The 26,443-nt window shown below is 39.6% G+C and overlaps 1 protein-coding gene across 5 annotated transcripts in view; it reads right to left on the bottom strand.

Moving 5' to 3' along the window:
* The window catches only part of LOC128706559 (ATP-dependent RNA helicase TDRD9), a 143,178-nt gene that overhangs the window by 25,670 nt on the left and 91,065 nt on the right, over nt 1-26,443 (bottom strand). For 4 of the 5 annotated variants that reach the window (XM_053801485.1, XM_070093494.1, XM_053801484.1 and 1 more), the window contains one exon: nt 16,269-16,411. The exons of the other annotated variant lie outside the window; for it this stretch is intronic. In XM_053801485.1, the coding sequence (XP_053657460.1) occupies nt 16,269-16,411 (143 nt within the window). The remainder of the gene's footprint in view (nt 1-16,268; nt 16,412-26,443) is intronic. 5 annotated transcript variants of the gene reach the window in all.

The following is a 26,443-nucleotide window of genomic DNA, read 5'->3' on the forward strand; positions in this document are numbered from 1 at the left end:
AATAGGAGAGAAGAGTTATTAAATGGAGAGTTAGAGGTATTGGGAAGATGGAGGGAATATTTTGAGGAATTGTTAAATGTTGATGAAGATAGGGAAGCTGTGATTTTGTGTATAGGACAAGGAGGAATAACATCTTGTAGGAGTGAGGAAGAACCAGTTGTGAGTGTGGGGGAAGTTCATGAGGCAGTAGGTAAAATGAAAGGGGGTAAGGCAGCCGGGATTGATGGGATAAAGAGAGAAATGTTAAAAGCAGGTGGGGATATAGTTTTGGAGTGGTTGGTGCAATTATTTAATAAATGTATGGAAGAGGGTAAGGTACCTAGGGATTGGCAGAGAGCATGCATAGTTCCTTTGTATAAAGGCAAAGGGGATAAAAGAGAGTGCAAAAATTATAGGGGGATAAGTCTGCTGAGTATACCTGGTAAAGTGTATGGTAGAGTTATTATTGAAAGAATTAAGAGTAAGACGGAGAATAGGATAGCAGATGAACAAGGAGGCTTTAGGAAAGGTAGGGGGTGTGTGGACCAGGTGTTTACAGTGAAACATATAAGTGAACAGTATTTAGATAAGGCTAAAGAGGTCTTTGTGGCATTTATGGATTTGGAAAAGGCGTATGACAGGGTGGATAGGGGGGCAATGTGGCAGATGTTGCAAGTGTATGGTGTAGGAGGTAGGTTACTGAAAGCAGTGAAGAGTTTTTACGAGGATAGTGAGGCTCAAGTTAGAGTATGTAGGAAAGAGGGAAATTTTTTCCCAGTAAAAGTAGGCCTTAGACAAAGGATGTGTGATGTCACCGTGGTTGTTTAATATATTTATAGATGGGGTTGTAAGAGAAGTAAATGCGAGGGTCTTGGCAAGAGGCGTGGAGTTAAAAGATAAAGAATCACACACAAAGTGGGAGTTGTCACAGCTGCTCTTTGCTGATGACACTGTGCTCTTGGGAGATTCTGAAGAGAAGTTGCAGAGATTGGTGGATGAATTTGGTAGGGTGTGCAAAAGAAGAAAATTAAAGGTGAATACAGGAAAGAGTAAGGTTATGAGGATAACAAAAAGATTAGGTGATGAAAGATTGAATATCAGATTGGAGGGAGAGAGTATGGAGGAGGTGAATGTATTCAGATATTTGGGAGTGGACGTGTCAGTGGATGGGTCTATGAAAGATGAGGTGAATCATAGAATTGATGAGGGGAAAAGAGTGAGTGGTGCACTTAGGAGTCTGTGGAGACAAAGAACTTTGTCCTTGGAGGCAAAGAGGGGAATGTATGAGAGTATAGTTTTACCAACGCTCTTATATGGGAGTGAAGCATGGGTGATGAATGTTGCAGCGAGGAGAAGGCTGGAGACAGTGGAGATGTCATGTCTGAGGGCAATGTGTGGTGTGAATATAATGCAGAGAATTCGTAGTTTGGAAGTTAGGAGGAGGTGCGGGATTACCAAAACTGTTGTCCACAGGGCTGAGGAAGGGTTGTTGAGGTGGTTCGGACATGTAGAGAGAATGGAGCTAAACAGAATGACTTCAAGAGTGTATCAGTCTGTAGTGGAAGGAAGGTGGGGTAGGGGTCGGCCTAGGAAAGGTTGGAGAGAGGGGGTAAAGGAGGTTTTGTGTGCGAGGGGCTTGGACTTCCAGCAGGCATGCGTGAGCGTGTTTGATAGGAGTGAATGGAGACAAATGGTTTTTAATACTTGACGTGCTGTTGGAGTGTGAGCAAAGTAACATTTATGAAGGGGTTCAGGGAAACCGGCAGGCCGGACTTGAGTCCTGGAGATGGGAAGTACAGTGCCTGCACTCTGAAGGAGGGGTGTTAATGTTGCAGTTTAAAAACTGTAGTGTAAAGCACCCTTCTGGCAAGACAGTGATGGAGTGAATGATGGTTTTTCTTTTTCGGGCCACCCTGCCTTGGTGGGAATCGGCCAGTGTGATAATAAATAAATAAAAACATTTATGATGGACTGGGACAGGTTAAGGAGATAAGGTGTTTTTTAACTGTAGTTTCAAAAATGCCAAGTCAGTGTTTCTGGAGATTTCTGGCAGTGTGTTCCAGATTTTGGGTCCTTTTATGTATAATGAGTATTTGAAAAGATTTAGCCTTACATGGGGAATGTCATAAAAGTTTTTATGCCTAGTGTTGTGTTGAGTCCTGTTGCAACTGTCAAAAAAATATTTCAAGTCAGGATTTATATTAGAATTAATTGCTCTCTAAATGTAGGTTGCACAATAGTATGAGTGAATGTTTTCTAAAGAGAGTAGGTTTAGGTCTTTGAAGAGTGGAAAGGGAGGGGAGGGTTGTCTAGCAGTGGACTGTGTGATCATTTGCACTGTGGCTTTTTATGTTACTGATTTTAGGTGGTTTTTCCATTGTGGAACCCCAGGCACAAATGGCATAGGTGACGTATGAGTAGATCAGTGAATAGTATAGTGTAATAAGTGCTGTTTGTGGTACATTATAACATAACTTGGAGAGAATGTCAACTGTTTAAGAAACTTTTGTTGTGTGTTTGATATGGGTATTGAATTTCAGGTTGCTATCAAGGTGCAGACCCAGAAATTTTCCCTTATAATGTTTAGCAATAAGGGTGTTGTTAAGCATAATGTTTAGTTGGTCCTCACTTGCTCTATTTCCAAACAAAATGTAAAAGGTTTTGTCTATGTTAAGTGTAAGATTATTGACGGTCAACCAGGTTGCTTTTTTTTGCGAGTTCTTCGTTAACAACAGTCTTGAGCAAGGCTAGATTTGGGTGGGAGATAATAAAAGTCATGTCATCAGCAAAGAGAATAGGCATAAGTTGTTGTGATATGCTTGGAAGATCGCTGATGTAAAAAAGGAAAAGGAGGGAGCCGAGAATGCTACTTTGTGGTACACCAGTCTCCAGGGGTCTTGATAAGGAGGTTGTGTCCTTGACAGAGATGTATTGCTTTCTATTAGTAAGGTAGGACTTGATAAATGCAAGTGCATTGCCTCTTATACCATAATGATCAAGCTTGAGGAGTAGGAAGCTATGATCTACTGTATCAAAAGCTTTCTTAAGGTCGATAAAGATTCCAAGCGGGTGTTCTTCAAAATCCCTGGCTGCCATAAAATCAGGCCATAAATTCTTCCATGCTGACTGCATGGTGCTGGAAGACACACTTCCCAGGCTTTGTCTCCAAACCTCAAGCAGGTGAGGATATTGTCATGGTCCTTCCAGAACTCCCTGAGGGTTAAATTTGTTTCCAAATTGATTTCAAAGTACCTGTCAAAAGTGATGTGGTGTAGAGTTTCTTGAAGTTAGAAATGACCTGCTGGTCCATGGGCTGGTTGAGATGAGTGGTGTTAGGAAACAAGAACTTCACAGATATAAAACTGAACTCCTCTAGCAACTCATTTTCCAAGTTTGGAGGGTAAGCAGGAGAATTATCCATATGTAAAAGGGCCCTGAGTGGCAAATGTCTTTTAATGAGGTACTTTTTGACAGTTAGGAGCAAAAACCTCATGAACCCACTCAATAAAAAATTGTCTTGTTACCCAAGCTTTTGTGCTGGCCCTCCACATTACAGCCAATTCGTTTTCCATAACATTGTTGTTCTTCAAAACTCGTTCATTTTCAAAACGACAAACAAATACAGGTTTCAGTTTCAAGTACCCACTTGCATTACCATACAGTAAGAGTGAGCCTGTCTTTCATTGGCTTGTGTCCTGGCAGTGACTTTTCCTCTTTCATTATGCAGAGGTCCTCTTGGACATTTTCTTCCAGAAGAGGCCTGTCTCGTCACAATTAAACACTTGTTGGGGACAAACCCTTTAACCTCTATGTACTCTTGGAATTCAGTAACATACTTTTCAACAGGCACTTTGTCAGCACTGGCAGCCTCCCCATGCCTAGCCACACAATGAATGTCACTTCTTAAAATTATCAAACCAACCCCCACTAGCCTTGAAGTTTCAGCACTTGTTCATTTTTTTTTTTCCTGGAGGTCATCATGCAACTGCCTCACTTTTTCATAAATAATGGCCTATGAAACACTATTACTGTGTAATTTTTTCGTTTATCCAAATGAAAAATGGTTTTTCCAACCTCCTCAACAATGTGTGGCCTTTGCTTTGATATCACTTTTGCACCTTTTTGTAAAGTCAGATGCTTTAATTTTTTCCCTTCGGCCCAGTATCACGCTAGTGGTAGACTGATTTACCATAAAGTTTTGCTATATCAACCATGCGGAGCCTATCTTCAACATGCTTTCTAACGACTTCTTTTTTATACTCAAGTGCTTTTTACAACTTTTCTTTTTGCTTTCATTTCTTCATCCTTCTTTGGACCCACAATGTCTTATCTCACAATAAAAAGCACGACTGCGAAATAACAAAAAAGTTGACAAGATGCACAACATAAGCTCAAGAGATGTTTGCAATATTCAGTGCGCATTCTGCTAACAAGTGTCCCAAGCCATTCGCATTGTCGGTCAACAATCAAGAGAACGTACAAAAACCAGGACATATATTCTCGAATTCCTCATTCAAAAACCGATTTGTTCGACAACCGAGATTTCACTGTATATAAGCAAAGCTCTGTAAAGTGGGGCCCGCCTGTACAGCAGTCTATTTTTATTGCATTATAGAGAAGGTCCATCACCAGTGAAATGTAAAGCACATTCAAAACTGAGTTGCTGTGATCGCTATTGTCACCTCGCATTGTTGCCCTCACTCATCAGCAGCTGGGCCAAATAGTGCCTATTTGAAGGTATTTGCTAGTATTCAATTTTATTTCCTTCATTTAACAGATACAGTGGAACCTCAAATGTCGAACTGCTCCCAACTCAGCCAATTATGTAAGTGAATTTTTGTAAAAGCTTTTATAAGTGTATTTTTGAGGGTCTGAAATGAACTAATCTAATTTACATTATTCCTGATGGGAATAAATTTGTTCGGTAATGGCACTCGAACAGCCGTCTGGAATGAAGAAAGTTCGATATTTGAGGTTTCACTGTACTGCAAAGTATGACAATATTTAACCCTTAAACTGTCCAAACGTAGATCTACATTCACCTGAGTGGAGTTCCGAATATTTTGAAAAATAAAAAAAGTTTTTTTTTTTTTTAAATTAAAGAGGGCAATTTTCTGTGTGATATAAGACCAAAAAAAAAAAATTTTTTAGAACCAGTACTCACCGAGATATAAGACCACGAAGTTGGCTCTGAATGCTCACCTGACGACAACATCCAGTTGTGAAATTAAGACACGTGCAACATCTGGGTATCTTTATTGTAGACATTTCACCATCAAGTGGCTTTATCAATACAAATTCCAGGACATAACTTGAAGACAGTAGAACTATGTACAGAAGATGAGGTAATCAGTCCCTCAACCTTGGAGTAGGTGCGAAGAGAACCGTAGTCGTGGAGATTCTGAAGCAGAAGCAAGGCGCCTGACGCTTATATACTAACGTCAGGGGGAAATGGGACATAAGAACATAAGAAAGGAGGAACACTGCAGGAGGCCTGCTGGCCCATACTAGGCAGGTCCTTTACAATTCATCCCACTAACAAAACATTTGCCCAACCCAATTTTCAATGCCACCCAAGAAATAAGCTCTGATGTGAAAGTCCCACTCAAATACAACCCCTCCCACTCATGTACTTATCCAACCTAGATTTGAAACTACCCAAAGTCCCAGCCTCAATAACCCAACTAGGTAGACTGTTCCACTCATCAACTACCCTATTTCCAAACCAATACTTTCCTATGTCCTTTCTAAATCTAAACTTATCTAATTTAAATCCATTACTGCGGGTTCTCTCTTGGAGAGACATCCTCAAGACCTTATTAATATCCCCTTTATTAATACCTATCTTCCACTTATACACTTCGATCAGGTCTCCCCTCATTCTTCGTCTAACAAGTGAATGTAACTTAAGAGTCTTCAATCTTTCTTCATAAGGAAGATTTCTAATGCTATGTATTAATTTAGTCATCCTACGCTGAATGTTTTCTAACGAATTTATGTCCATTTTGTAATACGGAGACCAGAACTGAGCTGCATAATCTAGGTGAGGCCTTACTAATGATGTATAAAGCTGCAGTATGACCTCTGGACTTCTGTTGCTTACACTTCTTGATATAAATCCCAGTAATCTACTTGCCTTATTACGTACGCTTAGGCATTGCTGTCTTGGTTTAAGGTTGCTGCTCACCATAACCCCCAAGTCCTTTTCGCAATCTGTATGGCTAAGTTCTACATCATTTAACTTATAAGTACTAGGGTTATGGGCACTCCCAAGCTTCAGAACCTTGCATTTATCTACATTGAACTGCATCTGCCACTTTTCTGACCAAGAATAGAGTTTGTTTAAATCCTCCTGAAGTTCCATAACATCTACGTTTGAATCAATTATCCTACCTATCTTTGTGTCATCGGCGAATTTGCTCATATCACTAGTAATTCCCTCATCAAGATCATTGATATATATTATAAACAACAACGGGCCCAAGACTGATCCCTGTGGAACGCCACTTGTTACAGATCCCCACTCGGATTTAACCCCATTTATGGACACTCTCTGCTTCCTGTCAGTGAGCCATGACTCGATCCACGAGAGCACTTTTCCCCCAATGCCATGAGCTGCCACTTTCTTTAACAGTCTATGGTGTGGAACTCTATCAAAAGCCTTACTAAAATCTAAGTAAATAATATCAAATTCTTTATTGTGGTCAACAGCCTCAAAAGCTTTACTGAAGAAAGTTAATAAATTAGTTAGACAAGACCGGCCTCTTGTGAATCCATGCTGAGTATCAGACGAGTAGCAGACAAGGGCATAGTCACTGGTAGGCGGGATTCCCCAGTGGAAGTAGGTCCTACCCAAAGAGATGGGCGAGTTGTAGTAGTAGTTGTCGTAGTCGTAAAGGTTATGTACATATCCTCAGAATCAAGATTCCATGACAACTACTACTACAACTAACCCATCTCTTTGGGTAGGAACTACTTACACTAGGGAATCCTGCCTACCAGCGACTATGCCCTCGTCTCCTGCTCGTCCCATTTCCACCTGACGTTAGTATATAAGCATCAGGCACCTTGCTTCTGCTTCAGAATCTCCACAACTACGGTGCTCTTCGCACCTACTCCAAGATTGAGGGACTGATTACCTCATCTTCTGTACATAGCTCTACTGTCTTCAAGTTATGTCCTGGAATTTGTATTGAAAAAGCCACTGGATGGCGAAACGTCTACAATAAAGATACCCAGATGTTGCATATGTCTCTTAACTTCATCTTGTCAGTATTGTATACCATTCTTGCACAACATCCAGCCCTGCCGCTTGCAAAAGTGTTCCCGATTTATCTTTTATTCTCGTTTTTATTTTAATTTATATAATTTTTATGTTCTGATAATTACAATTTATAATAGTTCTTGTGATTTCATAGCCAATCTTTGTTCTGACACCAATATTATGTACTGAAATAGTACTAAAATAGTAACAATCACACTGACAGATGAACATTTTCACCTGCCTTGGTCATTTACTATATCTAGAAATTTTTTTTTTTTTTTTTCAACAAGTCGGTCGTCTCCCACCGAGGCAGGGTGACCCAAAAAAGAAAGAAAATCCCCAAAAAGAAAATACTTTCATCATCATTCAACACTTTCACCACACTCGCACATTATCACTGTTTTTGCAGAGGTGCTCAGAATACAACAGTCTAGAAGCATACACATATAAAGATACACAACATATCCCTCCAAACTGCCAATATCCCAAACCCCTCCTTTAAAGTGCAGGCATTGTACTTCCCATTTCCAGGACTCAAGTCCGACTATATGAAAATAACCGGTTTCCCTGAATCCCTTCACTAAATATTACCCTGCTCACACTCCAACAGATCGTCAGGTCCCAAGTACCATTCGTCTCCATTCACTCCTATCTAACACGCTCACGCACGCTTGCTGGAAGTCCAAGCCCCTTGCCCACAAAACCTCCTTTACCCCCTCTCTCCAACCCTTTCAAGGACGACCCCTACCCCGCCTTCCTTCCCCTATAGATTTATATGCTTTCCATGTCATTCTACTTTGATCCATTCTCTCTAAATGACCAAACCACCTCAACAACCCCTCTTCTGCCCTCTGACTAATACTTTTATTAACTCCACACCTTCTCCTAATTTCCACACTCCAAATTTTCTGCATAATATTTACACCACACATTGCCCTTAAACAGGACATCTCCACTGCCTCCAACCGTCTCCTCGCTGCTGCATTTACCACCCAAGCTTCACACCCATATAAGAGTGTTGGTACTACTATACTTTCATACATTCCCTTCTTTGCCTCCATAGATAACGTTTTTTGACTCCACATATACCTCAACGCACCACTCACCTTTTTTCCCTCATCAATTCTATGATTAACCTCATCCTTCATAAATCCATCCGCCGACACATCAACTCCCAAGTATCTGAAAACATTCACTTCTTCCATACTCCTCCTCCCCAATTTGATATCCAATTTTTCTTTATCTAAATCATTTGACACCCTCATCACCTTACTCTTTTCTATGTTCACTTTCAACTTTCTACCTTTACACACATTCCCAAACTCATCCACTAACCTTTGCAATTTTTCTTTAGAATCTCCCATAAGCACAGTATCATCAGCAAAAAGTAACTGTGTCAATTCCCATTTTGAATTTGATTCCCCAAAATTTAATCCCACCCCTCTCCCGAACACCCTAGCATTTACTTCCTTTACAACCCCATCTATAAATATATTAAACAACCATGGTGACATTACACATCCCTGTCTAAGACCTACTTTTACCGGGAAGTAGTCTCCCTCTCTTCTACACACCCTAACCTGAGCCTCACTATCCTCATAAAAACTCTTTACAGCATTTAATAACTTACCACCTATTCCATATACTTGCAACATCTGCCACATTGCTCCTCTATCCACTCTATCATATGCCTTTTCTAAATCCATAAATGCAATAAAAACTTCCCTACCTTTATCTAAATACTGTTCACATATATGCTTCAATGTAAACACTTGGTCTACACATCCCCTACCCACTCTGAAACCTCCTTGCTCATCCGCAATCCTACATTCTGTCTTACCTCTAATTCTTTCAATTATAACCCTACCGTACACTTTTCCTGGTATACTCAGTAAGCTTATTCCTCTATAATTTTTACAGTCTCTTTTGTCCCCTTTCCCTTTATATAAAGGGACTATACATGCTCTCCGCCAATCCCTAGGTACCTTCCCCTCTTTCATACATTTATTAAACAAAAGTACCAACCACTCCAACACTATATCCCCCCCTGCTTTTAACATTTCTGTCATGATCCCATCAGTTCCAGCTGCTTTACCCCCTTTCATTTTACGTAATGCCTCACGTACCTCCCCCACACTTACATTCTGCTCTTCTTCACTCCTAAAAGATGGTATACCTCCCTGACCAGTGCATGAAATTACTGCCTCTGTTTCTTCCTTAACATTTAAAAGTTCCTCAAAATATTCTCGCCATCTACCCAATACCTCCATCTCCCCATCTACTAACTCCCCTACTCTGTTTTTAACTGACAAATCCATATTTTCCCTAGGCTTTCTTAACTTGTTTAACTCACTCCAAATTTTTTTCTTATTTTCATTAAAATTTCTTGACAGTGCCTCTCCCACTCTATCATCTGCTCTCCTTTTGCACTCTCTCACCACTCTCTTTACCTTTCTTTTACTCTCCATATACTCTGCTCTTCTTATAACACTTCTGCTTTGTAAAAACCTCTCATAAGCTACCTTTTTCTCTTTTATCACACCCTTTACTTCATCATTCCACCAATCACTCCTCTTTCCTCCTGCTCCCACCCTCCTATAACCACAAACTTCTGCCCCACATTCTAATACTGCATTTTTAAAGCTATTCCAACCCTCTTCAACCCCCCCACTACTCATCTTTGCACTAGCCCACTAGAAATATATACAAAATATTTATAGGTCCCAGCAATATTTTAGACACGCTGGAGTATGAAACTCCTTGACGAATGGTGTTATGACAAGGGTCAGATAAGTGACAGCCAGTGACATCTGATGAATGTGCATTACTGTAGGGGTGAACCTTGCCTTTGTATGTTTTTACTCTTGCACACAAACATGTCTCTATATGTCTGTCAGTCTGCCTGTCTATTTGTCTTTGTCTAGCTCTGCTTATCTGTCTGTCTAGTTCTGCTGATCTGTCTGTCTAGTTCTGCTGATCTGCGTCTAGTTCTGCTGATCTGTTTGTCTAGTTCTGCTGATCTGTCTGTTTAGTTCTGTTTATGTGTGTCTAGTTCTGATTGTCTGTCTTCCTATCTGCCTGTGCCTGTCTTTCCATCTGCTTGTCTCTGTCTCAGGGAGCGGCTGGTAAACCTGTTGGTTTGTGGTGTATGGGCCGCTCCCTGTTTGCTGAGCAAGTGACACTGCTATTACTAGTGTCATGTTTATTTATCTAGGTAGTAGGTTGGTAGACAGCAACCGCCCAGGGAGGTACTACCGTCCTGCCAAGTGAGTGTAAAACGTAAGCCTGTAATTGTTTTACACGATGGTAGGATTGCTGGTGTTTTTTCTGTCTCATAAACATGCAAGGTTTCAGGTACGTCTTGCTACTTCTGCTTACACTTAGGTCACACTACACATACATGTACAAGCATATGTATACACACCCCTCTGGGTTTTCTTCTATTTTCTTACTAGCTCTTGTTCTTGTTTATTTCCTCTTATCTCCATGGGGAAGTGGAACAGAATTCTTCCTCCGTAAGCTATGCGTGTTGTAAGAGGCGACTAAAATGCCAGGAGCAAGGGGCTAGTAACCCCTTCTCCTGTATATATTACTAAATATGAAAGGAGAAACTTTTGTTTTTCCTTTTGGGCCACCCCACCTCGGTGGGATACGGCTGGTGTGTTGAAAGAAAGAATGTTTATTTATGACTTATATCTACAAACACTGTATAGCACTTGGCCTGGAATTTCTCAGTTATCCTAGGTAATTTACATTATGTAAAATAACTGTATTTATGAGTACATGCGAGAGATAGATACACCTACCATCCGACTTACGACCTGCTCGACATACGACCACTCGACTTACGACCGTGTTTTTTATGCCTAATTTCTGGGAAATAAACAACTATTTGTGTTGTACACAGTGTTTATCCTAAACCTTACAGTATAAAATACAATACTAACAACATAAAAAGTAAAGTAAAACATGAAATACCAAAATAAAACAATAAAATAAAGTCATTACAAAAATGTTTTGTTGATATTCAGTAGTAAAGTTCGACTTACGACCATTTCGACTTACGACCGGTTTCTCGGATCCGAACTCGGTCGTAAGTCGGATGGTAGGTGTATATAGACAGAGATACAGATACAGTAATACATATATATATACAGATAGACAGTAATACAGATATATATACAGATAGACAGAGATATAGATAGACAGATACAGTGAACCCCCGGTTATCGGTAGGTTTAGCTATCGGCGGGGTTTCGGCGCCCAGTTATCGGCCGTTTGCTCGGTTATCAGCCATTTTGGACACATCCATCCACCGGCTGGGGCAGCTTACGCTTCAGTTTGGCTTTGTCTCTCGGTGGCTGAGGAAGCTTCTGCTCATACATCCAAACATTTCGCTTGTTTACCATTGTTTTTAGTGGTTTTTCTTGCAGTGCAACTGTGAAATAAGTAACCATGGCTCCAAAGAAAGTTCCTGGTAAAGTTCCTGTGGTAAAGAAAGTGAGAAACACCATGGAATTCAAGTGTGAAGTGATAGAAAAGTTTGAGAGTGGTATGGAGGTGGTGGAACTTGCCAGGATGTACTGCAAGAATAAATCAACAATTACATCCATCCTGGCAAAGAAAGAACAAATCAAAGACGCTAATGTTGCAAAGGGAGTAGCTTTTCTAACTAAACAAAGGACATCGATTAATGGAAGAGATGGAAAAATTATTATTATGGATTAAGGAAAAAGAATTAGTGGGAGACAGTGCTGTGGAGTCGATTATTTGTGAGAAGGCAAAGCAGTTGCATGAGGATCTTGCAAAGAAAATGCCTTGAACAAGTGCTGCAGTTTGTGAATTTAGGGCCAGCAAAGGATGGTTTGATAGATTTAAGAAGCGTAGTGGCATACACAGTGTTGTAAGGCATGGTGAGGCTGCAAGTTCTGACAAATGTGCAGCTGAAAAGTATGCTCATGAATTCCAGGACTATGTAAAGGCTGAAGGATTCAAACCCCCAACAAATATTCAATTGTGACGAAACAGGCCTGTTTTGGAAGAAAATGCCCAACAGGACCTACATTGCCCAGGAGGAAAAGGCACTGCCAGGACACAAGCCTATGAAAGACAGGCTTACTCTTTTATTGTGTGGCAATGCTATAGGGGATTTCAGAGTGAAGCCTTTACTCGTGTATCACTCAGAAAATCCCAGAGTGTTCAAGATAAACAATGTCATGAAGAATAGATTGTGTGTGATGTGGAAGGCTAATCATGAGGCATGGGTCACAAGGCAAATTTTCAAAGAGTGGGTTAATGATGTGTTTGGCCCAAGTGTGAAAAAAAATATCTCATTAAAAAGAAATTGCCACTCAAGTGCCTCCTGGTACTGGACAATGCTCCTGCACATCCTCAAGACTTGCAAGACCAAACGTTTAGGGATTTCAGTTTCATCACAGTGAAGTTCTTGCCTCCTACCACCACTCCTCTCCTCCAGCCCATGGACCAGCAGGTCTTCTCTAACTTCAAAAAACTCTACACAAAAGCAGTGTTTCAAAAGTGCTTTGAAGTGACCTCGGACACTCGGCTGACCCTAAGAGAGTTCAGGAGGAATCACTTCACTATCCTCCATTGCATAAGCTTTATAGGCAAGGCTTGGGAGGGAGTGACTTCCAGGACTTTGAACTCTGCTTGGAGAAAACTGTGACCAAATTGTGTCCAAGAGAGGGAATTTGAAGGGTTTGAGGCTCACTTTGGCCCTGACCCAGCCGACCCTGTGGACTCTATTGTGGAACTGGTGAAGTCCCTGGGGCTGGAGGCGAGTGGTGAGGATGTGGAAGGGTTGGTGGAGGACCACAGGGAAGAGCTGACCACTGAAGAGCAGCAAGAGCTTCAAACTGAACAGCAACAGATTGCAACTAAGGAACTTGCTTCAGAGGAGGAGGAAGAGGGAGTGAAGGAGGTGCCTTCTTCATAGATTAAAGAGGTGTGTGCAGTGTGGACCAGGGTGCAAGCTTTTGTAGAGAACCACCACCCTGACAAAGCTGAAACAAGCTATATCTGCAAAAAAGTTTAGTGACAAAACCCTGTCCCACTTCATGGATATCTTGAAGAGATGCTAGAAACAGAGCACTCTGGGCAGTTATTTTGCAAGGCAGGGGTCCAGTGACTCTCAAGCTGGTCCTAGTGGCTACCTAAAGTCTTCATGGAGGGGGGATTCCCCTTCCAAACACTAACTCCTCCCTATCTTCCAGAAGCCAGCATTAGCCTTCAATAAAGCTATGTAATACTTACATAGTTGTAAACATTTTTTTTTTTTTTTGTGAATATTTTTGTTTGGAACGAATTAATTGTATTTCCATTAATTCTCATGGGAAATATTAATTCGGTTATTGGCCGGCCTTCAGGAATGCATTACGGCCGAAAACCAGGGGTCCACTGTATAGACAGATACGTATATAGACAGACAGGAGGAGGCATGGCGTCTGACCTAGTAGCACAAGCTAGTCAGGTCCAACTCACACCCACTCATACATTTATTTAACCTATTTTTATTTTCCTCTTAAAATGTGAGTGTTAACATGACATGACATCGGTGAATCACTGGTGTTTGCCACACTATTTGCTTTAGCTGGCGCTCAGTTGAACTGGTGCTCCCACAAGGTACTAAGTGGTCCCCGATTTTTTTCACAGTGCGCACACTGAGTGCACAAACCCATTCTTTCATGTCTAGGCTAATCAGGCCTATCGCACCAAATTTGAAGGAATGAAAAATAAAACATTGATATATGTTCGGAACGCTGCGCACATGTACGTATATCTACATGGGGACAGTTTAAGGGTTAAAATAATACAGTGTATATGCTGGTGCATGGAAAACCATATAATTACCAGTGAGTGGTAAAAATATTCAAGTGAGTTTTCCTGACAACACAGATAATAAATGTAAAACTCCATCAAACTTTTCAAGAAATTTAGATTTTTTAACAACATTTTTGGCCTCTTAGCTTTATCTAATACATGATTTGCATGCTTACATACCATACTTAACAGGAGAATAAGAATATGAATTCATGAACACCAATATTTATGTGATTTGTATTTAAAATTGCTTTGTCTTGTGAACTTTTGCTTGAAAAATTGCCTTAGATTTTTCATAGTTGGTAATAACAAACTTCACAACACCTCCAGCTAGAACTCTAGAAATAACCCATCAATCGACTAGTGCATAGAAAATGCAGAACACATATTAAGAAAACTAGATCTATTTTAGAGAAAAGTTGTAACCTTATAACTAGCATACAGCATGTAGACATCCTTTTCACCCTTTGACTGTCGCAAGCTGCTTTCTGAAACTCATTCTATGTCGAAAAAATTTTGGAAGAAAAAAAAAAATCATGAAATGACGGAGAATCTTTTTCCGATGGTAATGATGCCAAAAGTATGAAATTTGGTCGAAAACTCACAGAATTATGCTCCCGTGAAGTTAGCGATTTCGCCGACTTTGAGCCCTGTTTCTGGCCAATTCCATTGTTCCAGCTGACCAAACTCATAGCTATTTCTTTAGAACTCCATGTTTTCTATCAACCGAGTACAAGAAACTGCCCATTTACCAATTTGAACTACCCAATAAAGTGGTCAGAAAATGGCAATTTGGCCAATTTTACACAAATTAAAAAAGATGCCAATTCAAAATAGGGTCCAAAATAAACAATGCAGACATTCTTAGCACTAAAATAACATATCCTCTGTTCATTAGTCACGTCTCTAGGCCCCTCTTATATTACTATTGCTTTCTATTTTGATTTTTTATTCATACAAAAAATACAAAATTTACTGTTATGCAGACTACTACATTATTATAAAAATGGTATAAATAATATCAGTGCACTAGTGAAAGAATATTAGACTCCCAGTTGATGTGTATTGGACATGTGGTGTGATTTGCTTACTCTCGAACATTGGTAAAAATCGAAGATTTCCGCTACTTTGAGCTCAATTTCAAGGTCGTTTTCATCATGAAACTAATCAAAATCATCTCTATTTCTGCAATATGTTTTCCATTTTATCACCTGAGACCATGAAAACGAGAATACAATGATAAATACTATATGAAAATACAGTGGACCCCCGGTTATCAATATTTTTTCATTCCAGAAGTATGTTCAGGTGCCAGTACTGACCGAATTTGTTCCCATAAGGAATATTGTGAAGTAGATTAGTCCATTTCAGACCCCCAAACATACACATACAAATGCACTTACATAATTGGTTGCATTGGGAGGTGATCGTTAAGCAGGGGTCCACTGTACACCTCAAAGTCGGCATTTTAATCCAAAAAAAAAACGGTCAGTTTTTTTTTTCTCATTATGCACTGCGTGCTGCAGGATTTTTTTTATGTAGTGCACACTGACCACACAGACCTATTCTCTCACACATGGGCCTACCATTTTTATCCTGCTTGATCTGAAGCCACTAGAATTATTGAGTACACCTACCATCCGACTTATGACCTCCTCGACATACGACCATTCGACTTACGACCGTGTTTTCTATGCCAAATTTCTGGGAAATAAACAACTGTTTGTGTTGTACACAGTGTTTATCCTAAACCTTACAATATAAAATGCAGTACTAACAGCATAAAAAGTAAAGTAAAAAATAAAATGCCAAAATAAAACAATAAAATAAAGTCACTACAAAAATGTGATGTTGATACTCAGTAGTAAGGTTCGACTTACATCCATTTCGATTTACGATCAGTTTCTCGGAACCAAACTCGGTCAAAAGTCGGATCGTACCTGTATATATACGTCCGAAACACTGGCTCATAAGATGTATATACACAACCAAAACAGTCAAAGGGTTAAGAGGCCAAACTCTTTGTTCATCTTTACATGCCATGTAAAGCATGGTGTTTGTGCTTATCTCATTTGATACGCAAGAATGTAAGCTTGCGACATGTGTAAATTATTGAAGCTGCACATAAGGGTATGAGAATACGTTAAGTAATTAATATTTAATGAATTCATGCACTACTACCAACCATATTTAATATCTGGAAGAGTAATGGAGCTTTCAGCAACATTTGTTGATATTATAATTTTTCGAAAACCAGATGGAGGCATAGTGAAGACAGACTGCTGCTCCTCTTGAGTGATGGTAGAATGAAGTGGAAACAGTAGCCATCTGAAGGATTTATAAAAATAGTGTTAAGATACTGGTGAGCTTTGCTTCCAAGGCACATTATAATACAACCCAGAAGTCTTCCCCTGTTAAATCACATGCATTTAAACTTCACACACATCTAGCACACAATCAATTACTCAAAGCACCCTACTTTCAAAGGAGAGAAGCGGTATAAAATTCCAACATGATGGACATACAAATGCTGTGATATGTGATCCTGTAATGGCAAAGTTTTGCTCCACACAGTGTGGTTTATCAGGGTGATATGCTTGTGGTTTGATAAACCCCACAATGTAGCAAAATGTTGTCAATAAAGAATCACATTACACTGAACATGTTTCTTAACCCACCCTACTCTCAAATTCTACTTAACCCTTTCAATGTCAGTCACATAGCACTACATCATGGAGGCCAGGGTGACTCATGTAGGTCTACAGCACGAGCTCAGCTCACTCAGATAAGTTGAGAGCAGTAAATTTTGGCCTAGATGTGGAGAATGGGTCTGGGCACCAAGTGTGCACAGTACATAAAAAAATTCTGTTCCACATGTTGGGGGAAAAACAAAAGTGCGTATAGTTTAAAATAGCAACTTTGAGGAATTTTCTCACATGGTGTGCATGGTTTTACTGGCTGTTTCTTGGTTTTATTTGATGGAGTGAAAGACATACTACAGAAATAGATATAAGTTTGATTGGTTACAGGACTGCAGTAGCTTGAAACTGAGCTCAAAGAAGCAGTAATATTCAACTTTTGCTGATATTCCAGCATATGGGAAGGCTCCCCTACAACCCCAGTCTATCTTATGGGTTTTTAGCCCATAAACGGTCCAAGGGCCAAACGTATATATAAGTTCTTACCGCTAGTGCCCCAAACGCATATAAACGTTTTATTTTTCCTGTCTTCAAATATGGCACAATTGGCCTGAGATGCCTTGTCAGCATAGAATGGGTCATAATACTCAGAGTGCACTGTATTAACCCTTAAACGGTCCAAACAAATCGACATTCAAATTCGTATTGCTACAAAAGTAGATCTACTTTTTTTTATCATATTTTCATATGTAACAAAAAAAAAAAATGTAGATAAAAGTTTTTTTACACATTTTCAAATGTAAAACTAAAAAGAAGATCTACATTTTTTTTACATACTTTCAGATGTTGAAAAAACGTATATATACGTTTGGACCATTTAAGGGTTAAAAAAGTCTGGGACTACTTAGTACCTTGTGGGAGCATCAGTTCAAATGAGCGCCAGCTAGAGCAAACAAGCACAGCAAACACCTAGGATTCACTGATTTCATGTAGTATTAACTCTCCTATTTTAAGTTAGTTTAGTTTAATATGTTTATTATGCACCCCATACCCATCCTGTGGGCGGTAGTCAAAAGATTACAGAGGTACATAATCTTTTGACTACCGCCCACAGGATGGGAAGTAATGTTGACCCAGAGTTTAGTGGCTTTGAGGCGGATGTGACCATAAGTGGTCAAGGAAATATCAAAAAACCTCAGTAATAACCCATGTGCAACACCCTTTCAGAATGTCTTATAACCTATGCCCTGAGTAAAGAGAAACAATTCTGTAACATAATACTTGTTCAGCAGACTGGCTGGCTGACTGATTGGCTGGCTGGCTGGCTGGCTGGCTGATTGGCTGGCTGGCTGGCCAGCTGCATGGCTGGCCGGCTGCCTGGTTCCGTTTGTCTGCGTCTATGTCTCTGTCTGTCTGTCTCTGTCTTTGTCTCTATCTCTATCTCTGTCTGTCTCTCTCTGTCTATTTGTGTGTCCCTGTGTCTGTCTCTGTGTCTGTCTATCTGTTTCTGTCTCTGTCTGTGTGTCTGTCACTGTCTGCATAAATACAAGTATATGTAGTGTAAATTACCTAGGGTAACCCAAAAAATCCAGACAAAGTGCTATACTCTGCTTGAAGATACGAGTAAACGTGATGATGAAGTCTTGTGGCTCTCTCTGAGACAGAGCTAGACGGATATACAGATAGACAGGGAGCTTGACAAATAGACAGACAGACATGGTTTGTGTACAAGCGAAAAAGTGAGGGCCAATGCTCATCAAATGTCACCTCTAATCTCATCTTGTCAAGTCTTATCACTGCACCCTCGCATATGCTTATCAAATTTGAGCTCTTATCTAATATTATCTCATCATGTCTCTGTCAGGGGTGGACTGAGGCTTGGTTTTTATGCTTCAAGGCGGCGGCGGCGGCTGCTGCTGCTGCTGCTGCTGCTATTTCTTCTTCTTCTTCTTCTCTTTCTGCTCCTCCTCCTGCTCCTCCTCCTCCTCTTCCTCTTCCTACTCCTCCTAAACATTGCTGGGACCTATAAATACTTTGTATATATTCCGAGACAATAGTAAATGGCCAAGGCAGGTGTAAATGTCCACCTGTCAGTGTGTTTGTGACAATCTGAGTACAATTTCAGTGCCTAATATTAGTGTCAGAACAAAGATTGGTTATGAAATTACAAGAACTACAATAAATTGTAATTACCAGAACATAAAAATTATATAAAATATTATGAAAAAATGGAGAAAAAGGTATATCTCAACACTTCTGCAAGCGGCAGGGCTCGCATCCAGTGCCAACTTCTTGGCGTCATATCCTTCATATCCTTCCTTCATATCCCTAAATTTTTTTTTATCCTATAACACCTAGAAAAATGTGCTCCTTATTTTCATTAAAAAAAAAAAAAAAAAAAAAATTATTTTTCAAAATATTCGGGGCACTGGGGTAGTGAACGTATATACAGTAGCCCCCCACTTACATGGCAGGTTATGTTCCAGGCTACCACCATAAAGCGGAAATCGCCGTAAAGTGGAACACCCTTTTTTTTTCTCCTTATCAATGCATACAAATACTAGATAACAAGTTTACACTAACATATATTAAGTTAGCAATAGAATTAGGCATCAAAAAACAATAAAAAAGTACAATACGTACATATTGCACTCATTACTTACCTTAAAATATTTATAGTCTTAATCTAGGGTGAGACAAGTAGTATTTATTGTAAGAAATCAAGTGTGGTATGTATGGTAGTCAGCCAGGCTACCATACCAGGCCACATAATATTCTATTACATTTAAGCATCCCAGAGCAATAAAATGCATATACAGTTTACTCATTATTTACCTTAAAATATTTGTAGTCTGAATCGAGGGTGAAATGAGTAGTACTTATTGTAAAAAATCAAGTGCGGTATGTATGGTAGTCAGCCGGGCTACGGTACCAGGCCATTCCACCCACACGTACTATTCTATGATATTTAAGCATCCCAGAGTGATAAAATGCATATACAGTTCACTCATTACTTACCTTAAAATATTTGTAGTCTTAATGTAGGGTCAGGAGTGAGTAAACGAGATAAAACAAATAAATGAGAGAGAGAGAGAGAGAGAATGAGTACACGAAGGAGGACAGGCACAGAGTTATGTAAACAAACCAGGCGAACGTAAGTTTTGTAAACAAAGTGTACACGTCTGGTTTGTGTACAAGTTACACTATGTACAAGTTGTCTCTACATTGATACGGTAGAATAAATAAAGAAGAACACTCCCATTCTCATGTAACACCATTTTTAGAAGAAATGACGCTCTGAGTGAAGGCAGTGGAAATAAGTCACTCTGACTTTTGTGGGTTATCCTAGGTTCTCTACATATATGCTGTTATGTATGATAATCTATGTAACTGTATTTGTGTATACCTGAATAAACTTACATACGAGAGGAATAATTTTCTATAGTTATCCCCAGTAACACATTTTCTCTTATGTTAGACTAGAGAAAATGCTATTCTTGCCATCACTTGTACAAGTTATCTGGCTACGACATCTCATATTTATGTTTATTTATTCTATTGTGGGGTGTATTCATCATATTTTTATGTTATGTATCGTGTTTATTATATAATTTTTAAAAAAATTTCATGGATGGATTAATGAAAATGTGTATACAGTGGACCCCCGCATAACGCTATTAATCCATTCCTGAGAGCTCAATGTTATGCGAAATTATCGTTATGCGAATTAATTTTCCCCATAAGAAATAATGGAAATCAAATCCGTGCAAGACACCCAAAAGTATGAAAAAAAAAAAAAAAATTACCACATGCAATATTAATTTTAATGCACACAAACTTAAGAAAACATGCACAGTTACATGACACTTACCTTTATTGAAGATGTGGTGATGATTGATGGGATGGGAGGAGGGGAGACTGGATGGTTTTAGTGTTTAGAAGGGGAATCCCCTTCCATTAGGACTTGAGGTGTCAAGTCCTTTTCCGGGGTTGCTTCCCTTCTTTTATTGCCACTAGGTCCAGCTTCAGAGTCACTGGACTTCTGTCGCACAACATATCTGTCCATAGTGGCCTGTACCTCTCATTCCTTTATGACTTTCCTAAAGTGTTTCACAACAGTGTCAGTGTAATAGTCACCAGCATAACTTGCAATAGCTGTCTGAGGGTGATTTTCATCCATGAAGGTTTGCACTTCAAGCCACTTTGCACACATTTCCTTAATCTTTGAAGTAGGCAGCTTCTTCAATTTCTCTCTCCCCTCCTACGAAGCAATTTCCTCAGGTGTGGCCTCTTGCTGTTGAAGTTGATCTAGCAGCTCAACAGTGGTTAGTTCTTCATTGTCCTCCTCCACCAACTCTTCCACATCCTCCCCACTAACCTCCATCCCCAAGGACTTCCCCAATGCCACAACTGATTCCTCAACTGGCATAGGATTCTCAGGGTTAGCCTAAATCCTTCAAAATCCCTTTGATCTACACATTCTGGCCACAGTTTCTTCAAAGCAGAGTTCAAGGTCCTCTTAGTCACTCCCTCCCAAGCCTTGCCTATAAGGTTTACACAATTGAGTTTCTGAGGTCACTACAAAGCACCTTTCAAACAGAGCTTTTGTGTACAGTTTTTTGAAGTTTGCAATGACCTGCTGGTCCATGGGCTGCAGGAGAGGAGTGGTATTAGGAGGCAAAAACTTCACCTTAATGAAGCTCATGTCCCCACAAAGTCGCTCTGCCACGTCTGTAGGATGACCAGAGGCATTGTCTAACACCAGGAGGCACTTAAGGTCTAATTTCTTTTCAGTTAGGTAATTTTTCACAGTGGGGGCAAATGCTTGGTGTAACCAGTCATAGAAAAAGTCCCTAGTGACCCATGCTTTATTGTTTGCCCTCCACAGCACACACAAATTAGCCTTGAGGATACTCTTTTGCATGAATGCTCTGGGAGTTTCAGAGTGATACACTAATAAAGGCTTCACTTTGCAATCACCACTAGCATTGGCACACATGAGAAGAGTAAGCCTGTCTTTCATAGGCTTATGTCCTGGGAGTGCCTTTTCCTCCTGAGTAATGTAGGTCCTGCTTGGCATTTTCTTCCAAAACAGGCCTGTTTCGTCACAATTAAACACTTGTTCAGGTTTCAGTACTTCACTGTCTATGTACTCCTTGAATTCATGCACAAATTTTTCAGCTGCTTTTTGGTCCGAACTGGCAGCCTCACCATGCCTTATCACACGATGCATGCCACTACGCCTCTTAAATCTCTCAAACCAACCTTTTCTGGCCTTAAATTCACTCGCATCACCACTAGTTGCAGGCATTTTTCTAATTAAATCGTCATGCAACTTCCTAGCCTTTTCACTTATGATCACTTGAGAGATCCTATCGCCTGCTATCTGTTTTTCGTTTATCAACACCAATAACAGTCTCTCAACATCTTCTATCACTTGCGATCTCTGTTTCGAAAGCACAGTTAAACCTTTGGCAAGAACAGCTTCCTTTATTGCCATTCTCTTGGACACAATAGAAGCGATGGTTGATTGGGGTTTACTATACAACCTGGCCAGCTCGGAGACGCGCACTCCACTTTCATACTTAGCAATGATCTCTTTCTTCATCTCCATAGTAATTCTCGCCCTTATTCCTGTAGGGTTGGCACTAGAAGCTTTCTTGGGGCCCATGGTCACTTATTTTTCAGGTGAAATCACTAAAAAAAGGCTGTAATAATACGAAATGTTCCGACTGTATGCTTGAATGTTACCGCGGAGGGTGGCTTGTAAACAATGCCACTGGCAGAACAAGTGAGCCTGGCTCAGGCCGCATGGACGTGTCTCAGACGAATCGCGTTGAGCAAATTTTTTAGCACTATGCGAGGCAAAATTTTAGCGATAAAATGTATCGCTATGCGGATTTAACACTATGCGATGCCAACGTTATGTGGGTGTCCACTGTATTAACGCAATATACGACATTTAACCCTTTCAGGGTCCAAGGCCAAAATCGGAAAGGGTGCCCCAGTGTTCAAGAAATTTTGAAAAAAAAAAAAAAAAAAAAAAAAAAAAAAAAAACTTACAGAATTAACCCTTTCAGGGTTTCAGACTTACTAGTATGGCTTACGCACCAGGGTTTTTGACGTACTAGTATGCCTAAATTCTAGCGCCCTCAAATCTAGTGAGAAAAAGCTGGTAGGCCTGCATATGAAAGAATGGGTCTATGTGGTCAATGTGCGCAGTATAAAAAAAAATATGCAGCACACAGTGCGTAATGAGAAAAAAAAACTTTGACAGTGTTTTTGGATTAAAACAGCGACTTTGCACTGTATTTTTGTATGGTATTTATTGCTGTATTCTAGTTTTCCTGGTCTCATTTTATAGAATGGAAGACATATTACAGAAATTGAGATGATCTTGACTGGTTTTACAATGAAAAGTACCTTGAAATTGAGCTCAAAGTAGCAGAAATGTTCGATTTTTACCAAGTTCAAAAGTAAACAAATCATACTAAGCGTCCAATACACATCAACTGGGGAGTCTAATATTCTTTCACAAGTGCACTGACATTATTTATACCATTTCTATTTATTTATTTATTTATTTATTTATTTCCAATTTGAGCACACATACAGAGGTACAAAAAAATACAGATAAGAGCAGCATGCCAAAGCCACTTATACTATGCATAGCATTACGGGCTGGCTTAAAATTAACTTAAGATTAACTAAGCAATGATGAAATCAGTGATAAAACATTAATGTAAACAGATTACTATAAAGCACAAGTGAGTATTACAAAGACAGGTCATATGGTTGCATGCATTGTTGTACATTCAGCCGTATGGAGTATTCTGTTAGGTAGTGTATTTAAAAAATAATAAAGTTAGATTGGGTTTTAGGTTTAACATTTATGTGATATAATTGTGAGAAACATTTAAGATATACAATTTATCAGGTTCAGTTATTCAGTATTTATTTGGTTTTGAGTGAGTAAGTGATCTTTGAGAAGAGACTTGAATTTATAAACAGGTAGTGTTTCTTTTATATTTACAGGTAATGAATTCCAGATTTTAGGGCCTTTTATGTGCATTGAGTTTTTGCATAGTGTGAGATGGACACGAGGAACATCAAAGAGTGATCTGTGCCTTGTGTTATGGTCATGTGTTCTGTTGAAGGTTGGCAAGGAGATGTTTGAGGGGAGGGTTAATATCAAAGTTAAGTGTTCTATGTATGTAATAGGTGCAGTAATAAGTATGGATGTTTTGTATGGTGAGTAGGTTTAGTGTATTGAATATTGGTGGAGTGTGCTGCCTGTAATGAGAATTTGTTATCATTCTAACTGCAGCCTTTTGTTGGGTAATTAGTGGTCTGAGATGGTTAATTGTTGTTGAGCCCCATGCACAAATTCCATAGGTGAGATAGGGGTAAATAAGAGTGATATAGGGCCAGGAGGGCTGACTGTGGAGCATAGTACCGTATCTTCGATAGTATGCCTACAGTCTTGGAAATTTTCTTAGAAATTTGTTGTATATGTGTATGAAATTTGAGTCTATTATCAAGGTGGATTCCTAAGAATTTTCCCTCTGTTAGCTTTGTGATAGGTGATCCGTTTATCATTATGTTAAGAGGGACATCTGTAGCTCTGTTACCAAACTGAATGAAGTAGGTTTTGTCAATGTTTAGTGTAAGTTTGTTAGTCCTCATCCAGGTAGATATTTTCTGTAATTCGGTATTTACAGTATTGGCTAGCGTGATTGGGCTCGGGTGGGAGAAGATGTATGTAGTGTCATCTGCAAATAGTATGGGTTTGAGTAATTGCGAAGCATTTGGTAGGTCATTTATGTATAGGAGAAAGAGAAGAGGGCCAAGGACACTTCCCTGTGGGACACCAACTGTAATTGGTTGTGCAGAAGAGTTTGCCCCATTTGCGTACACATATTGGCTTCTGTTGCTGAGGTATGACTTGAGGTAGTTGAGGGAGTGCCCTCTTATACCATAGTGTGACAATTTTACGTGGAGCAAGTCATGGTCAACTGTATCAAAAGCTTTACGTAAGTCAATGAAGATCCCCAGTGGGACTTCTTTTTTCTCTATTGCAGTGTATATATGTTCTAGCATGTGTATAATAGCATCATTAGTATTTTTATTAGGCCTGAATCCAAATTGGCAGGGGTTGAGTATGTTTTGGGAGATAAGGTAGGGGTTGATTCGTTTATGAATTAATTTTTCGAAGATTTCTGAGAGAGGGTGTAAGTTGGATATTGGCCTATAGTTATTCAACTCTGTTTGGTCTCCTCCTTTGTGGATCGGGGTGACCCTTGCTATTTTGAGTACTGTAGGGAAGGTGGAAGATTCAATGGATTTGTTAAAGAGTGTTGCAATGATTGGTGATAGCACTTGTGACACTTTTTTGTATATAAAGGGAGACTTCGTATGGGTTAGTCGGAGCTAGGAACAGTGTGTTCGGGTAGTTGCCAGTGAGGTAGTCATTTGGTGGGGTATCTGAGCTTGGGATTTTATTGGCAAGGTTTTGTCCTATAGTGGAGAAGAAATCATTGAGTCTGTTTGCTGTTTCTGTTGGTGGGAGTTTGGGTTCATCTGATTTTGCTAATTTTATTTCGCTATTTCGTGATATCTTTTTTGTTCCCAGAATTTCTGATAGGGTTTTCCAGGTCCTTTTTATATCACCTCGTAAGTTGGATAATCTGTTCTCATAATACAATTTTTTTGCCCTTCTTATCAGGCTGGTTAGGATTGATGAGTAACGTTTTGTTTGGTCTCTGGTTATGTGACCCATTCTGTACTGTTTTTCATATTGGTGTTTTGTATTTATGGATTTGAGAATGCTGGGTGTTAGCCAGGGACTGTTCAGTCTCTTAGCTGTCATCTGTTTAGTTTTTTTAGGGCAGTGCTTGTTATAGAGGTATTGGGTCTTTTTTAGAAAATTATTAATACATTCGTCAATATCTGTATAGATTTCTAGCTCAGTGTGCCAGTCAATGTTTGCTACTGCTGTTGTGAAGTTATTAATGGCTGCCTCATTGTGAAGTCTGAAGGTGACTTTAGTAGTGTCTTGGGGTAGTTTACCAAGAGTTGTTATGAGGAAAGTAGGGTAGTGGTCTGTGGTATTATCTGTAATTATGCCTGATTTTAAAGGGGATATGGTGTTGGTCCAGATGTGGTCAAGTAGGGAAACACTAGTCTCTGTAACTCTTGTAGGTTTTGTTACTGTTAGTAGCAACATACAGTTACTCATTGTGTTTGTGAATTCAGTAACGTGTGGGTCCTGGTCTTGCAGGAGATTTATATTGAAGTCACCTGAGAGTAGTAAGTGATCTTTGTTCATGCGTGCATCAGTTATCATACTTCCTAGGTTTTGACTAAATTGGCTAATGTTTGACTGTGGAACTCTGTAGATGTTTATCAATGTGAGAGGTTTTTGTAGGTATTTGGATTTGAATTTGGCTATTATATATTACCCATGTTCATCCCTTGTGCAAGTATTAGTGATACATTCTAGTTGGTCTGAGTAGTATATGGCTGTGCCACCCCCTTGTTGGTCTGGCCTACAGTTGTGTATGGCTGTGTAACCAGGAATGGCATAGACATCTGTACTATCAGGCTTTAGCCAGGTTTCAGTTAGTGTAATGATGGACATATTGGCATGTAAGGAATTTAGTAATGCTATGAGGTCATCGTAATGCTTGCTTAAAGATCTGATATTGTAGTTAAAGATAGT

This window comes from Cherax quadricarinatus, chromosome 3, assembly GCF_038502225.1.
Source record: "Cherax quadricarinatus isolate ZL_2023a chromosome 3, ASM3850222v1, whole genome shotgun sequence".
Classification (NCBI taxonomy): domain Eukaryota; kingdom Metazoa; phylum Arthropoda; class Malacostraca; order Decapoda; family Parastacidae; genus Cherax; species Cherax quadricarinatus.